The sequence below is a fragment of the Stylophora pistillata genome, chromosome 12 (assembly GCF_964205215.1).
Source record: "Stylophora pistillata chromosome 12, jaStyPist1.2, whole genome shotgun sequence".
Lineage (NCBI taxonomy): Eukaryota > Metazoa > Cnidaria > Anthozoa > Scleractinia > Pocilloporidae > Stylophora > Stylophora pistillata.
The window spans coordinates 21,942,699-21,958,880 of NC_142530.1; the positions used below are offsets into that span (position 1 = coordinate 21,942,699).

The following is a 16,182-nucleotide window of genomic DNA, read 5'->3' on the forward strand; positions in this document are numbered from 1 at the left end:
TGCGGTTCATATAAAATGTTAAGATAAAATGTTATGATTTTAGACATTTATCTGTTTTTCAGCTCTGAAATTATACTTAAACAACTATTCGCCTCAGGTTCAGTGAATATTGTCGAATAATCCCCTCGACTTCGTCTTGGGGATTAGTCGACGATGTTCACCTCGCCTTCGGCGAATAATTGTTAAATATTAACAGCAATGCCCGAATAGAATGTCAGGAAATACTGTTTTGTCCCTCCTCACAAACATTTAACAAGCTTATAACATCCTCAAAGCAATTCAAGAATGGATCTTCATCCAGTGTTATGGCTGCCATTTTGATTTTTGATATTTGGGTTCCAGTCCATAATCTTCGTATTGGAAGGGAGTGGGTTTCATGTTTGGGCGTTGTTCGGGGGTAGGGGCGGGAATTTTGTTGAATGACGTTATTTTGAATGTCTGGGAACTTTCAAACACTTAGTCATAATAGAAGGTATGTCATTAAATAAATATGCATGGTAGAAGTTGAATAGTCATTTTTGTTGGGTAAAAAGTTTGGACTGAAGCAAGAACTTCTCCAAGTTTTAGGTTTCGCAGTTTTCCTAAACTTAAGAAATTTGTCGAAATGTTTTGCGCAAATTTACATAGCCCAGTATGGAGCCGCCGTATTGGTGGATATCTTTGGTCCGCCAACATGGCGGCCGGAAATAGAGCACGACATCTGGAACTTACTTTGGCTACCTAGCCCACTGACTATCTAAAATAAACCAAAAAACATGTACAAAACACTTTTTCTAACAAATGATTTCATAAAAAGGCTAAAAATCAGCAGATAGGTCTATATTTTTCGACAAACGCGATCGGAGCTGTTCGTTACGCAACCACCACAACTCCGAGCTTCAAACTGCGCTGGTTTCCAAATTAAGCACGCTATCGAACTGAAAACTGTGTATATATGTACGAATTTAGACCCCCTAATGCCTCATGAGGATAAAAATTTTCGCGGTTCTATATTTTTGAATTTTCGAATTTGAGGATGTCACGTGAAAACCCACGTGTCGTCCTGCCGTGAACAATTATACCTTTCTGATTGGTCAAAGAAATTTTATTTTGCAAATTTATTGCCTGTCGCCTCAGCCTCAGCTCACTTCGTGCTCTAAATAGTTGCACACAACAAAAATTTTCCTTGATCATCTCTCGAATAACCATTAAGGTTCCTTGAGAAAAAGCTTTTGCTGGAGATGGAAATAGCATAATCATAAATTTCATCATGCGGATCACGCAAGTGTTGTTTAAGAATGTCTCCAACCTCATTCAACGCTTCAGTCGCTATCGACAATCTTCGTTGTCGATTGAGAAATTCACGTCGTTCGGTGAGTGCAGTAGATTTTCCGTACTTGCTGCAGTAGCTAGGGTCGTGTTTTAATAGGGGAATAGATCTCTTTGGGAATAAAGACGTGCTCACCGTAGAAGCCTTACATCGTGGAGGAATTAGGTCAAAACAACAAGGGATTCTTTTGATTTGGTGGATGGTCGAAGAACGTGCCACCCCAGGATGAACAAATATTCCTACTCTCCTAAAGCGTTGGCTGTGAGATCAAGAATAGATCTTTTCTTTATTATTATATTTGCCTCCGTGAAAAGTATGCGTACCTTAACGAATCACAGTTGTTCTGAGAATTGAGAAAATGGAGATATGGAATGTATTATGCAACCTGAATTTCCTACGCGGAAGCGTAATCGAAAGCAAAAGTAAAACCTAACCAAGTGTGAGGGGAAAATTGTAAATATGCATTATTGACCAAGGCTGGATATTGGCCGAGTTCTTCATCGGAGTAACGCCTTATCCGAAGGCTCTCAGCAAACCTATTCGCTGGAATTGGCCGCCATTAAATTGATCTCATCGTACATGACCCTCTAATTTATTCAAAAATTGTTCAGATTCTTGTAGTTTGAGAGTGCAATCGTTCATTGTGATAAAGTTCATTGTATTTCACTCACTGCGCAATGTTAACACTATGATTATAATTAAACTCATTATTTGTGTGAGCTTGGGTTGCCTGTGGTTGAACGTCAGGGACACTAGCTATTTCTCTGTTGACATGATCTTCTTTATACCTGAAATTAATATTTCAAACAGAATTGTGGTTTGACAGGTTCTGGAGGTTTGGTGATCTGCTGATCTACAGATTAGCAAACAACAAATTATAGACCTAGGAAAATCATGTTTGGATGAGCTGAATAGAACAATTTTCCACTGCCAAAACCTCCCCTGAGTCAACCCAGTTCTGGATCAAATGAAAAGTACAAAAAGGAACTGAGTAATCTCTGTGAAAAAAAGGGAAAAGGTGGGCTTTTTTGATCCAAGTGTCATTGGGTCAAACATTGTAAGAGGGCATTAAATACTTTTTCAATTAAGTAAATTTAGAACTTTCATAGACAATGAAAAAATATATTAAAGCTGTGTCAAATTTTGTTAAGTAAAGAGAAATATTATTAATACTGATTTATGCAGTGCTCACATGTAACTGAGCTAAATGTCTTTGACTATTTCAAAAATTTTGTAAGTAATCTGGAAATAGCATGACTAGATGTCATGAAAAGGTTGAGATTTGGAAGATCATTTATATCACAAGGAACATGGTAGACATGATGATAGAGAAAGATTCATACATATTATTCCCCATTAGTTGAAATCTTCAGAATAATTTTTTGTTACAATAATCAGAAAGAGAAGTATCAAGTTTGTCCTCAAGATTCAAACATCTGCTTTGTTGACATATTTTGTGGCAGACAGCCACTCAAGAAAGCCCCTTTCCCTTTTAAGAGCCACTGACCATAAGATTTAGAATCTCGCGACAGTTACAAAATTTCACCCTTCATTTTTATTTTTCATAAAAGACCTTTTTGATGAACCTTTTTTTTACATATATGAAAGACTATATCAAATAGTTATATTGGGCTTTGCTTCCTCTGAAAAATTGAAAAGTTCAAAATCTGCATAAACTGCCTTTAATATGGTTTCCATACTTTGAATATCTACCAGTACTCATTTGTGGTGCCATCATTTTGCGACTTCACCCAAAGTGTACGTTTGTCAGTGTTTTACTTTGGTGAAGAAAATGTCAGATTTTGGCACAGATGTTACCCACCTGTACCAAAAGTAATGGCTTGATTTTCCTGTCTATGCATCTTTTAAGCTAACATTATTAAAAAATTGAATTAAAATGACCTGTCTCAGTGACGCTCTATTCCTACAAAGCTAATTCTTGTCAATAATTCCTAAGTCAAACAATATCTTCTTTTCTTTTTACAAAATCAGGATGTAATAGTGGGAGCCGGAGAAATTATCCGGCTGTGAGCATGATTTTTCCACCTGTAAAAGCAAGTAACCACCTTAAAAGTATTTTTTCTCTCTCCTAAACATTTCCAGAGTACTTAAAGCAATTTTTTTAGCTACTTACACCTTCCTTTCTCTTTTACTTCGACTGGTATGAACATAAACATTTCTAGTTGTTGAGGTAGAACAATCTCAAACCAGTCACCAGTGTCATCAGGAGTCATCACGAGTTCCGTTTCCTAGGCATACGTCTTGAGTCAGAGGTATTTATACTTCATGTATGTACAACAATAAATGCCTGATTGTGAACTCTTAGTGGAACAGGTCGAGAGAGAGCAAAGAAAAGTGATTCTGAGGTCACTGGAATGAGGAAATTATTTAAACTGGCCGAAAGTAACACATCAAGTTCTGAGAACCGGCTCATTCTGTTAAGAAAACCTCCATCAGGTCCACGACAGAATCGAGACACAGCATCGAGAGCCTTGTCCTGCTTAATAGTGCCTTATTTTAAACCCACCCATGATGTCCACATTTCTGCCTGTTAAAATATGTAACCAAATTCCTGCTATATCGCATCTACTCATTTATTTCTTACATTTTGCTTTGGGAAAGAGTTCCATATAACCCCATACATTAATTATGCATTTCATTTCATAAAGACTAAATATAAAGGTTCTTTGCCACACTCTATGCATAATTAATGTATGGGGTTATATGGAACTCTTGCCTTGCTTTGTCATGATTCCTATAATTTTTGGGGAGAAACCTAACCATATTTTTTTACTGTTAGAAATAAGATGTTTTAGTTATGTACATTTACTTTGTTTAGAAAAGGTTGATTCAACCCTTTTATGTCAGAGTGACTAGAATCAAATTTTTCCTTACAATATCACCCTTGAATCAAACATTAAGGCTATGAGAATTGAGGGAATGATCACCATGTAAAGAAGCCCTTAATTGTTAAACAAATTCTCTTTGTCAGCACCTTGGGCAATGTGTGGAGAATATTTTGGAGAATATGCATTCTGATGTTAGGGTGTAAATGGTTAAAACCTTGTCATCCCTTGGGTCATGTGATTTGCCATTATCACAGTGAGTATTATGTGCATTAAGGTTTAGCATGGGTCTGAGAAGTTTCCTTTTGGAAGTAAAATCGAAAAAACTTAATATTTGTCAATTTTGATATATCCAAGGTAGAGAGTAAACCTTTAACACAGGTCCTCTCTTTTTCCAGGTAAGACTGCAAAGCCTATAGAATCTTTCAAGTTTGGTCGCAATGAATTACGTGTACGACTTGCACACGCTATAAGTGAGATTGATCTCCTTCCTGAGAATTTACTTAAAATCAGTTCAGTTGAACTTGTCAGAGGATGGTAAGTGGAAAAGATAGGGAATTTATACCAGAGACAAATGTTTCATTTTGCTGTGGTTATTGTGAGGTTGTTGCTTAGCAACATTTCTCCATAAAGCAAGCTAATGAAATGCATTGATTTAATTGTCTCTTCTCCCAAATTTCTTTGCCAAGATTGGCAGGAGTTTACTCTTGAATGAAATTTGCAATACTCATTTCTGCTCCTTTGATTTAATATAAGGTTTGTTTTCTTCCTGTTTAAGGTATGTTCAAAGCTTTAGTGAGGTAACTGAGTTCCAAGATGCACAAGAAACAGATGAAGTTTTCAAGAGGTAGCATTTTCAACTATTCATTAGTAGGTGATTGAGGTAAAGGTAGAGTTTGACATCAATGAAACAAATACAAATGCTGTTACTTTGATAAATTCTGGGTCATAGAAAAAAAATTGATTGATTACCTTCTAATGTTTGTGTTTTAGATATACCCAGTGTTTGATGGACATCAAACAGCGCCATAAGTATGTTGTTGAGACCATGGCTCAGGTATTCACCCTAATAACTCATAACTTAGACTCTTTTGTTCACAGTTCTTTTTTTTGGCTACCACGTTCTGTAATACTAATTGTAAAGTTGTCCTTGAATCACAAATATGTAATTGTTAAATTTTTATCATAATGTAGGGAATTATGGAATTAAGAGAGAAGGAGGGTGATGATGCATTTCATCCATCAGTACAATACTTTTTAGGTAAAATGTACTCTTGATAATTGTGTTTGATACAAATACTTTTCAGCCAGTCTTGTTATTTGTTCACATTGATATTGTGGTTGATATTAAAAATACTTTTACCAAAACATGCTACAATCCACTCTCTGGAGTTTACATGCTACCAACCAAGTCACTGTTAGGGAATAATTTGGATATATCAACAAAGTTGAAATGGTAAATTGGCCACCATAACAATTACAAAATCTGACGTTTCGAGCATTAGCCCTTCGCTCCGACGAAGGGCTAACGCTCAAAGCATCAGCTTTTATAATCGTTACAGTGGCCAATTTACCATTTCAACTTTGTTGATACATCCAAATTATTTTGTTACCCCCACCGACGCAGCCCCAAACAGTTTCTTTAGAAACTGTCAGCCTTTATTCACTGTTAGGGAAGTCTGTTGTTTTCTTAGAGAAGATTTTATGTTGTATTAAAGATATAAGTGAAAGAATAATTTTCACTACTTGCGAAAAAACTACTCAAGATGAGATTTTAGACAGTGGATTCTGCCTGGAGGAAGGATAATTTTCCAATTTCCAATGCCTTATGATCACCCTGTTTTCTTACCAACAGATCGTTTTTATATGAATATGATAGGTTTTCAAATGCATACCAAACAACATTGTAAGTACATCTTTGTTCATCCTTTTCAATGTGTATTCCATTAATATCCTGAAAAGTCTTGAGAATCTATTTTAGAAAAGACTGACCATTACTTCTTCATTATTACAAAGCATTTTGGGTTATCTTTGTGCACACGGATAAAAATCCTGAAACCACTTGGGTTTGGATTGAAAATTGAAACCTCCCATAAGTAACCACCAATGAGAAGTCTAGACATTTCATGTGGAAAACATTCTGGCCTGTATTTTTCCATCCTCGGAGACCCAGGGGCTGAGTTGATTTCAAGTTAGGGTGGAAGAGCCCCTGGGGACATTGTCTTACAAGACTAGTTCTAAACGGTTGCAGTTGTTCTGGCATCTGATTGGTGCCAGAAAATCTTTGTGTTTTTCTGCCCAATCAGAGTGAAGTGTGCTTTGGAGTCCTTTCGTGTGTTTTAACACGGACGGCATATAGTATTTCGTGGGCTAGACTGGACTGTACTAGTAAAGCACGGACTAGTAAAGTGTTCAAATTCTTGAGCTCGAAAGGCCACGGATTCTCTTCTAGCCCCTTGGTCATTGTAATAATAATAATAATAATAATAATAATAATAATAATAATAATACCTTTATTTAGACACGATAATGTTTTAAAGCTGAACAGCTTGTGGGGTCGTGTGTAAATCTAAATAAACTCTAAATTAAATGAATTCAAATGATGATGGTTTTTGAGGAGAGGGGAAAACCAGAGTACCCGGCGAAAAACCTCTCGGAGCAGAGTAGAGAACCAACAAACTCAATTCACGTATGACGCCGGGTCCGGAAATCAAACTCAGGACACATTGGTGGAAGGCGAGCGCTCTCACCACTACGCCAACCTGGCTCCCCTTGTCATTTCACCTCTTTTATCGATTCTTGAAGACCAAGTTTAACACCTTGGATTAGTGGGAATCGATACTGCTTTCATTGGGGAAAATAAAAACCAAAGACCAAGAAATATTGGATGGAAATGGCGGGTTAGCTTTATTGTAAATGTCAGCTTTGCACCAGTTGCTCGACATACCTGCGTGGCCCGTGCGACGAAATAACTTCACGGGATTGGCAAAGTTTCAGTAACAGCAAATTATACAAAAAATCTAGAAAGATTTAAGCTTACATCTCGTCTAACATTTAAGCGACATATTAAGGCTTGAAACCGTTATGTTTTATACGAACCTCGCAAACTTTTAAACACGTTCTCTTGTGATACCCGGGAAAGTATTCTGTATAATTTCCGGTAAGATTTTCGCGGACAATCTGATCGATTTGTGTACCAAGATTGAAACTTTTCAATTTACTAACTATGCCTCAAGCAAAGCTTCGTCACACAGCCCAAATCAACATGGCGATTAACTAAACTTGTTGTATACGTCCGTGTTAAAACACACGAAAGGATTCCAAAGCACACTTCACTCTGATTGGGCAGAAAAACACAAAGCTTTTCTGGCACCAATCAGATGCCAGAACGACTGCGACCGTTTAGAACTAGTCTTGTAAGACAATGTTCCCAGGGGCTCTTCCGTCCTAACTTGAAATCGACTCAGCCCCTAGGTCTCCAAGGATGGTATTTTTCTAGAAACTCTCAAAAAGTAACAATGTAGACTACAAACTGAGCTTAACACTTTCACTCCTTAAGAGTGACCAACTAGTAATATCAATGCTCCCTGTAGCAGCTAGATGATGGGAATTAAGAAATAGAAAAAAAATTTTAAAAAAAACCAGGAGATATTACTGGATTCAACACCAAATTTTCAGCACTTAATTACAAGAGATACATGTATAAGTAAGGAAATGATAAAGAGTACTGAAATTTATATCTCAGGAGTAAAAGTTTGATTGGACAAAACTGTGGATAACCTCTGCATTTTCTTTTTTGTATTTTATTTATCAGTGAAGCTGTTTGGTGAAGATGCAAGAAGCTCCAAAAGCGATTTCATTGGTTGTTTTAACCCAACTTGTTGTGTTACTTCAGTGGTACAAAGTATTTGATCCTTACATGAATTTTTTTTTTTCAGGCCTTATTTTCACTATTGCTGAAGTATTGTTTATAACTGCAAGGATCACTCTCATATTCATTTCTTAAACTGCAGTACACATAGATGACTTTCATATTTTCGTAAACAAAATTCTATGTGATAAGGCACTTTCCTTCCATTGCCGTTCCATTGCTTTGCTTCGTGGCATAGGTTCAATTCTTTGACCTCGCTGACTTTACATGTGGATGGAGTTTGCTGTTTGTCCTTTTTCTTGCCCTGAGATTCTTCATTGCCTCAAAAACCAGCACTCAAAATTCCTTTTGTCCTGGTGTCATTAGATAAAGACCATCTGAGGAATGTACTTCTAATTTTTTTTTGCAAAAAAAATATATTTACTTATGATAAACATTTTTGTTATATACTGAGGGGGGAGTCTTTAATGGAAAACACCGTGGGACCAGGGCTGTACTCATTATCAAGGGGCACATGTTTTTTTTTCTATTCAAACCAACCTAGCCAAATTGGTGAAAACTTTTTAAAGTAACTTAATGCTGGTTTGCATTTTCTACCTTGCTGTAGAAAGTGGTCCATATTGTTTAAAAGCAGTACCAGTTACTGGCAGATTCCAGCCTGCTGAGATGCTTCAGGAAAAATAGATTTATTTATAATTATAATAGCAATCTATTTGTTTGCTCATGTAGTATATATGTTGTGGGGAATTTCTAGTCTAAAGGCAACAGGATTAGCATTCAAAGGACTGTACCAACATAATTGTGGGTGTGAAGAGATACCATGCTTTAGTATTAGATAGTCTGCTACACAGCTGTTCTTAGGGTCGTCACGCAACACTCCTCCCCACGAACGTGGGGAGGAGCGCGTTCGTGGGGAGGAGCGCGTTCGTGGGAAGGAGTGTTGTGTGACGACCCTAAGAACAGCTACGTAGCAGACTAAGTATTAGATGCCTCTTCTTATTTTTTCCAGGTGCAATCGAGAATGCTGCCTTCCTTTGTGAACATTATTATTGTGCTGCTCCTGAGGTGGAAATTTCTGAATTTAATGGTAACCTTTCCTCCCTCAATGTAACATTTGTACATACACATGAACACTTTTTTTGAAGTAGATCCAGTTTGTGTTTTTACACAAACACCTCTTAATTACTCTTGTAGAGACTGTTTTTAATGTTGGAAGGTTGAACATTGTTGTAACATTGTTTTTTTTCCATTTAGCTGTTGATCTTAAGAAACCAATCCAAATGGCCTATGTTCCTGAACACTTGTATCACATGCTCTTTGAATTGTTGAAGGTATGTTCTTGGCTCACTATTTAAAGTGCCTTTGAGGTGAAAAAATGTAATTGTTCTCAATTGATTCCAATTTTGTTTATGAGCTAATTGCACCCAGTTAATCATTTCACAACCACTTAGAAAATAATAAGTCTCATTTTTTGAAAAAAGAAATGTTCTCATTCAAACTACCTACCATTGTCAAAATCATACTCCTTGTGAATTGTATTGAGAGAGCCAAATCAAGAGGGAAAGTGGCATTGGAGACTTCCTATGCATTCCATTTGCAGTGCTTGAACTCTGTAAATTAAGTGTGCAGCACGACACCATGTGCTTCTCAAATTGGAATGCAGATGGCAATGGCAAACAATTGAACAAGAACTTGTTGCTGAGGAAACTCACTCTTACCATTGGTTTATATTTCAGAATGCCATGCGAGCAGTTGTGGAGCAACACGGAAGCAATATTTCCATTCCTCCAATAAAGATGATGATAACCAAAGGTAGACAGGACATGACAATCAAGGTAATAACAATTTTTTTTTTGTTCTAAGCTCCTAAAAATGGGTGGGTATTGCACTTCAGTCTTTATCTCCAAGAGTAGCATGATAGCATGCCTGTTATTTTCCAATTTTGCCATAAACTGTTCTAATTTTCCAAGATTTTTGGGGTGAATATTTGGCCAAGAGTTGCTTGACTAGATAATAGCCTATGGTAAATTACTGAATTATTTAATCATTGTCAGTTGGACAGCTGATGTGTTAACATTTATTTCTTAGAGTGAGATTGGTGGCAGATTTTCATGATGCAGAAATTTTTCATATACTTATACTTTTAACCTTTGGATAATGGGAAAATTCTTATCTAGCACAGACAAAATTCATTGTTACATTTTTATCTGAATAATCACCACTCTCTTGTTAATATTTTTGGCAATTTTTCATTACGAAAGCTTTTAATGTTTGTTAATTGAGTTTAGAATTCTTTTCCTTTTGTCTGTTTAGATTTCTGATCAAGGAGGTGGAATCCCAAGGAGTACAATTGACCAAGTGTTTGAGTATCACTATACATCAGCATCAGAGCCACTAAAAGCTGGTCCTGCTTCACCTATAGTAAGAAAACACGCCCCATTTCCTACAATGTGAAACTCAATTTCCTACAGTGTATTGGGACCTGTTAGTAGTAACTTAGATACAAGGCTTCACTGGCCCTTCACTCTTGGAAATGCTTATAAGAAATGTTCTTTTCACTCTGGAACGCCATCAAACAGAATCGGCTGATGGGAATAAAGAAGATTAACATAAAGGACCTTTGATAAATGAGCCAGTCCAGTTCTGGTCTTGTAAGGAAAGGAAGCTCCATTGTGTTGCAGTTGATATGTTACTTTTTTTCGTGTTAGGCCGGTTATGGATACGGGCTGCCATTATCTAGACTCTATGCCAGATATTTTGATGGAGAATTGCAACTTTATTCCATGGAGGGTTTTGGTACAGATGCGGTGATCTGGTTAAAGGTAAGACTTTGGTTGTCTTGACGTTATGTACAGTAGCCTTCTGTCTTAACTGACATTAAAAGATTCGTGTAGAGGAAACCTGGACCCCCTCATCTGCTGGACCCCTTTCTGGACCTCCTTGTAGTCCCATATCTAATTAGGGCTGTCAATGAATCAAATGTGGTCAAATACTATTTTTTGAACAAAACCGACATGATTTCAAAGGGTCGAAGAGATTACAGCCCAATTAGAACAGTAAATGCCACTTACCATACGCTCCACTCGCCGTGCCCGCTAATGGTCAGCAGCACAGAAGAGATGGCAGAATAAATTAGACTGGTATGTCTATTACAAAAATTTTATTTCACCAAAACATTACAAAATTACGGAGTAGCTGCAAGGTCACAAGGAATTGGTTTCCAATTTATCATAGAATTAGACTTCACTGTAAACTCAGGAAAGATGCCATAAAAGTAAACTGTAAGGCCGAAGAGGAATGATCGAGAGAGTAAGTTATCAGTTTAATTTTAATGGGGTACAGAAGGGAAGGGGGAGGGGCAAGGTTTGTTTACACCCAATTGATCTGTTTGGCTGTGATGTTAGATAGCTCGGCATAGACGGTTTTGAGAGTCGTGGACAATAGTTGTATTGAAGTTTTGCATTCCTGCCCCGATGTTTTCTCCACATCTTCGTCGGCAGAGCTTATCATGTTTTACAATGCTGAGGCAGTAATGCTCAACAGATTGCCTAAGGTCAAAGTGTTCCAAAGGCAGATAAATTTGCTTTCAACTCTTCGTCTTCATCTTAAACATTCTGTGTGTGTTGAATCCTTGCTTACTGGCTGCGAGACTCAGTGAGGAGGGTGCACGAGTCAGAGGGCAGCGCCTCTTCACACCTTTGAACTTGTAGGTTGCTGCATCGTATGATGGACGTGCATCATATACATAAACATGTTGGTAGTGGTTGAAACCAAACGCAAACTATCCACCTATTTACATTTTAGTGGTGACCAAATGTTTGGTTTGACTGCGTGTTGCCTTTTGTTTTACAGGCGCTATCAGCTGAAGCAAGTGAAAACTTACCTCAGTACACCAAAAGGACACCAAAGAATTACGAAGCTAGACTATCAGCTCAGCATGGTCGAGGCCGCCGAGATCTCCCCCAAATTCAATGGCATAGAAATAAATTTATGTAACAGTATAGAAGAGTGAGAGAGTAAGGAGGCTGTATAATAGCTGGAAAAAAGAACTTGTCGTGAACTGGTGAGTTCTACCCTAGGGTCCAATGTGCAGGCAACGTACTTAGATAGCTCGCTTGTCTTTGATGTTATTTTCCATGAGAAATGCAGAAGATTATTGAGTGAAAAGTAAATTGACTTCAGATGAGTGGAGATGCGTAACATAAATTTATTCATTTCATGTAAGTTGTATTTACTACAGCTACAAGATTTCCTTTAATCAGACGCGCCGGTTTGTGAGTCTGGACAATCTGGACAATGCACGTCGCAATGATAACTGTCAAGTTGTCCTAGTGAGGCAAACCTACAGTCGAACCAGTATTTAGCAGCAAAGTGTTCAACGATAACCCTGTATCACTCTGAATTGATTTCCCCTCGGTTAAGCGGTTTTGTCTCTTTAGAGGTCGTGGTCACCCTCTACTAGGGCCCAACGGCCTGTTTGCATTGTCCTCCGCGGTCACGTAAAGTGGGACTGGTCAAACAAAACTAAGGATAATCTTTCAAGTATATTTAATCCATGTTTACTTCCCGACATCGATGTAAAAGTATTTTTTTAGCGAGTTTTTGTACATGTAGGTTTTAATTTTGGAATAAAATGGCGATTGTTATAACACTCTTATCCTGTGGAACCTGTATTGAGCGGTCAACCTGTATTTAGCCAACCTTATTCCCAGGGCCTTTTCCCTTGGTAGGGGGTGGGGCCTCACCCCCAGCGAAGGGAAAAGGCCCTGGGAACGAGGTTGGTATTTAGCGCCATTCCCCGCGGGTGACCGCTGTAATACAGGTTCGCCTCTATTTAGCTATTCTCGGTATCAAGGACGAAAATTAAAAAAATTAAATTATATGACTTCCACTTGTACCCTTGAGACTACTGGAGGCTACTGTTTGATCGATGATCAGAATCAAAGCGAAGTCTACACAAGCCTCTAAAAGTAAAATATGCACGTTCAATGTGGTTAATTTGGTACAAATGCAAGGTCCGTTTCTGAGGCCACGCTGGCCCAGCGTGATTGGTCATTACTAATATTCTTAACCTAGAAAGAGTAATATGATGGTATATGATTTTGTATATCGAAAAGCAAGCGGATTTATTTCATGAAACGCAGGAAACTTCAACTCTCCAGATCTCCATCGGTCATGCGAATACCACCTTTATCGTAGTCTTAGTATAGCCCTTCTCTTTTAATCTTATCCTTTTTCTTGTTGCACAATTTTAAGGGTGAAGGGTAAGCGTGTTTTTACTATTTCAAAGCCAAAGTAATGTTCTAACGCCTAAGCGCAAGAGTTTTGCAAGATAATGGACGGAACATGGCAAATTTCAGATTTAATATCGCAATATGCGACCATTTTAGTTTCCCACCATTTTAGCAATGAAAGGTCTGTATTTTTTTGCTACTTTAAAGCAATGGTAATGTTTTCAGGTAGAAACATACCAGTTTTGCAAAATATTAAGTGTACCATACATAGGCTGAGCGAACAAAACATTGGTCCAGCGACACCAACAATTTGGTGTTAATTTCCCACCATTACAGCAATGAAAGGTCCATATGTTTTTGCTATTTTAAAGCAATGGTCATGCTTTCAGGTATGAACATACCAGTTTTGCAAAATATCAAGTGAAAGAGGGAAAATATTCAGAACAATTAAGCGTGCAAAACATTGGTCCAGCGACACCCACAGTTTGGCATTAAATTTCGCACTATTTTTATGGTGAAAGGTCAACATGTTTTTTCCATTCGAAAGGAATGATAATGTTTTAAGGTATAAAAAAGAAGAGTTTTGAAAATATACAGCTAAGCAATGGACATATTTAGAATTATCGTACTATGCAACTGTACATAGGAAGCGCATTCATGAGCAGCGCAACCAAACTTTGGCTAAAGCTTGGTTCTTCTTGATTTTCGTCTGGTTGCAAGCCTTCGTGAAAGCCTGAAAACCTCTTTCACCTACTTCTTTACTAAATTCACAAACTTGCTCGATGAACTTCAAGATCTCCCCCTGTTCTTCCGGCTCGTCAATCATTGATTATGCTTGCTTCTCTGTTGCATTCTCACCCGTCTCACTAGCTTGAAGACCGTGGGACTACTCAAGGAGATTCTTCTGCTGTTCAAAAAATGGTAAAATGTCTAGGAAAGTACCATAAATTTAGTTGTCTTCAGTTTACCTAGTGATATGTTAAATTTACCCTCTAACCAATAACCCTTTTTTTCCATTTATCTGTAATTTTTCTTTTGGAAGTTAAATTCTTTTGTATTTTCTAATGATAGTTTAACTCAGACCTTTGATTTATTCTGGCCATTGTTAATTTTCCTCCATCTGCAGCTTTTTTCTGAAGTAGTTCAGTGCTTTTGTATTTCTTTAATTCCCTTACTTTTTTTAAAAGACATGTTGAGTTTTATTTCAACTGCATGTTATTTCAAATATATATAAAGTGTGATTAGAATAGAAAGAGTAGCAGGTAAAGAATGCGTTTATTTAGAAAAAATGCAACTTGCTAAGGCAAGCAACAAAATCTGACACAAGAACCTTTTCCAGATTGGCCTGTTTTTACATCTGCAATAATATTTGTAAGGTTATGAGGATACAAGTGTAGCAGGTAAAGAACACGCTTTTTTCAAAAAATGTAAATTCAGAAAGAGCTTGATCTCTGGATTGAGAAAGTGGTTTACAGGGTTCTATAGGGATCTACAGGGTTGTATAGGGATCTACAGGGTTGTATAGGGGTTTACAGGGATGTATAGGGATCTACAGGGTTGTATAGGGATCTACAGGGTTGTATAGGGGTTTACAGGGTTGTATAGGGATCTACAGGGTTGTATAGTGGTTTGCAGGGTTGTATAGGGATCTACAGGGTTGTATAGGGGTTAACAGGGTTGTATAGGGATCTACAGGGTTGTATAGGGGTTTACAGGGTTGTATAGGGATCTACAGGGTTGTATAGGGGTTTACAGGGTTGCCTAGGGGTCTACAGGGTTGTATAGGGATCTACAGGGTTGTATAGGGATCTACAGGGTTGTATAGGGGTTTAAAGGGTTGTATAGGGATCTACAGGGTTGTATAGGGGTTTACAGGGTTGTATAGGGATCTAAAAGGTTGTATAGGGGTTTACAGGGTTGTATAGGGATCTACAGGGTTGTATAGTGGTTTGCAGGGTTGTATAGGGATCTACAGGGTTGTATAGGGGTTAACAGGGTTGTATAGGGGTTAACAGGGTTGTATAGGGATCTACAGGGTTGTATAGGGGTTTACAGGGTTGTATAGGGATCTACAGGGTTGTATAGGGGTTTACAGGGTTGCCTAGGGGTCTACAGGGTTGTATAGGGATCTACAGGGTTGTATAGGGATCTACAGGGTTGTATAGGGATCTACAGGGTTGTATAGGGGTTTACAGGGTTGTATAGGGATCTACAGGGTTGTATAGGGGTTTACAGGGTTGTATAGGGATCTAAAAGGTTGTATAGGGGTTTACAGGGTTGTATAGGGATCTACAGGGTTGTATAGGGGTTTACAGGGTTCTATAGGGATCTACGGGGTTGTATAGGGTATTACAGGGTTGTATAGGGATCTACAGGGTTGTATAGGGGTTTACAGGGTGGTTTAGGGATCTACAGGGATGTATAGGGGTTTACATTGTTGTATAGGGTTTACAGGGTTGTATAGGGGTTTACAGGGTTGTATAGGGGTTTACAGGGTTGTATAGGGATCTACACGGTTGTATAGGGATCTACAAGATTGTATAGGGGTTTACAGGGTTGTATAGGGATCTACAGGGTTGTACAGGGGTTTACAGGGTTGTATAGGGGTTTGAAGGGCTGTATAGGGATCTACAGGGCTGTATAGGGGTTTACAGGGTTGTATAGGGTATTACAGGGTTGTATAGGTATCTACAGGGTTGTATAGTGGTTTACAGGGTTGTATAGGGATCTACAGGGTTGTATAGGGGTTTACAGGGTTGTATAGGGATCTACAGGGTTATATAGGGGTTTACAGGATTGTATAGGGATGTACAGGGTTGTATAGGGGTTTACAGGGTTGTATAGGGATCTACAGGGTTGTATATGGGTTTACAGGGTTGTATAGGGATCTACAGCGTTGTATGGGGGTTTACAGGGTTGTAT

At 38.1% G+C, this 16,182-nt stretch overlaps 1 protein-coding gene across 2 annotated transcripts; it reads left to right on the forward strand.

Annotated features, from left to right (window-relative positions):
* Window positions 1–1,100: 1,100 nt before the first annotated feature.
* LOC111319016 (pyruvate dehydrogenase (acetyl-transferring) kinase isozyme 3, mitochondrial) lies at window positions 1,101–12,675 on the forward strand. Of its 2 annotated transcripts, XR_002693697.2 has the most exons (14): window positions 1,101–1,352; window positions 4,554–4,692; window positions 4,934–5,002; window positions 5,149–5,212; window positions 5,350–5,416; window positions 6,011–6,061; window positions 7,970–8,059; window positions 9,036–9,113; window positions 9,281–9,357; window positions 9,763–9,861; window positions 10,340–10,447; window positions 10,735–10,848; window positions 11,261–11,335; window positions 11,879–12,019. XR_002693697.2 is itself a non-coding variant. In XM_022921853.2 (13 exons), the coding sequence occupies exons 1-13, from the start codon at window positions 1,250–1,252 to the stop codon at window positions 12,020–12,022; spliced, it is 1,203 nt and encodes a 400-aa protein (XP_022777588.1). In that variant the 5' UTR covers window positions 1,104–1,249; the 3' UTR covers window positions 12,023–12,675. The 2 variants fall into 2 exon arrangements, 1 of the variants encoding a protein (XP_022777588.1); XM_022921853.2 differs by lacking the exon at window positions 11,261–11,335 and having other exon boundaries at window positions 1,104–1,352; window positions 11,879–12,675.
* Window positions 12,676–16,182: the final 3,507 nt, after the last annotated feature.

What these genes read in the sequence shown, in the direction of transcription:
- LOC111319016 (XM_022921853.2), top strand. Translation starts at nt 1,250, where the DNA reads ATGCGGATCACGCAAGTGTTGTTTAAGAATGTCTCCAACCTCATTCAA. An exon ending in TGTTACTTCAGTGGTACAAA is followed by an intron (nt 8,060 to 9,035) that starts GTATTTGATCCT and finishes TATTTTTTCCAG; the next exon opens with GTGCAATCGAGAATGCTGCC. An exon ending in GACAGGACATGACAATCAAG is followed by an intron (nt 9,862 to 10,339) that starts GTAATAACAATT and finishes TTGTCTGTTTAG; the next exon opens with ATTTCTGATCAAGGAGGTGG.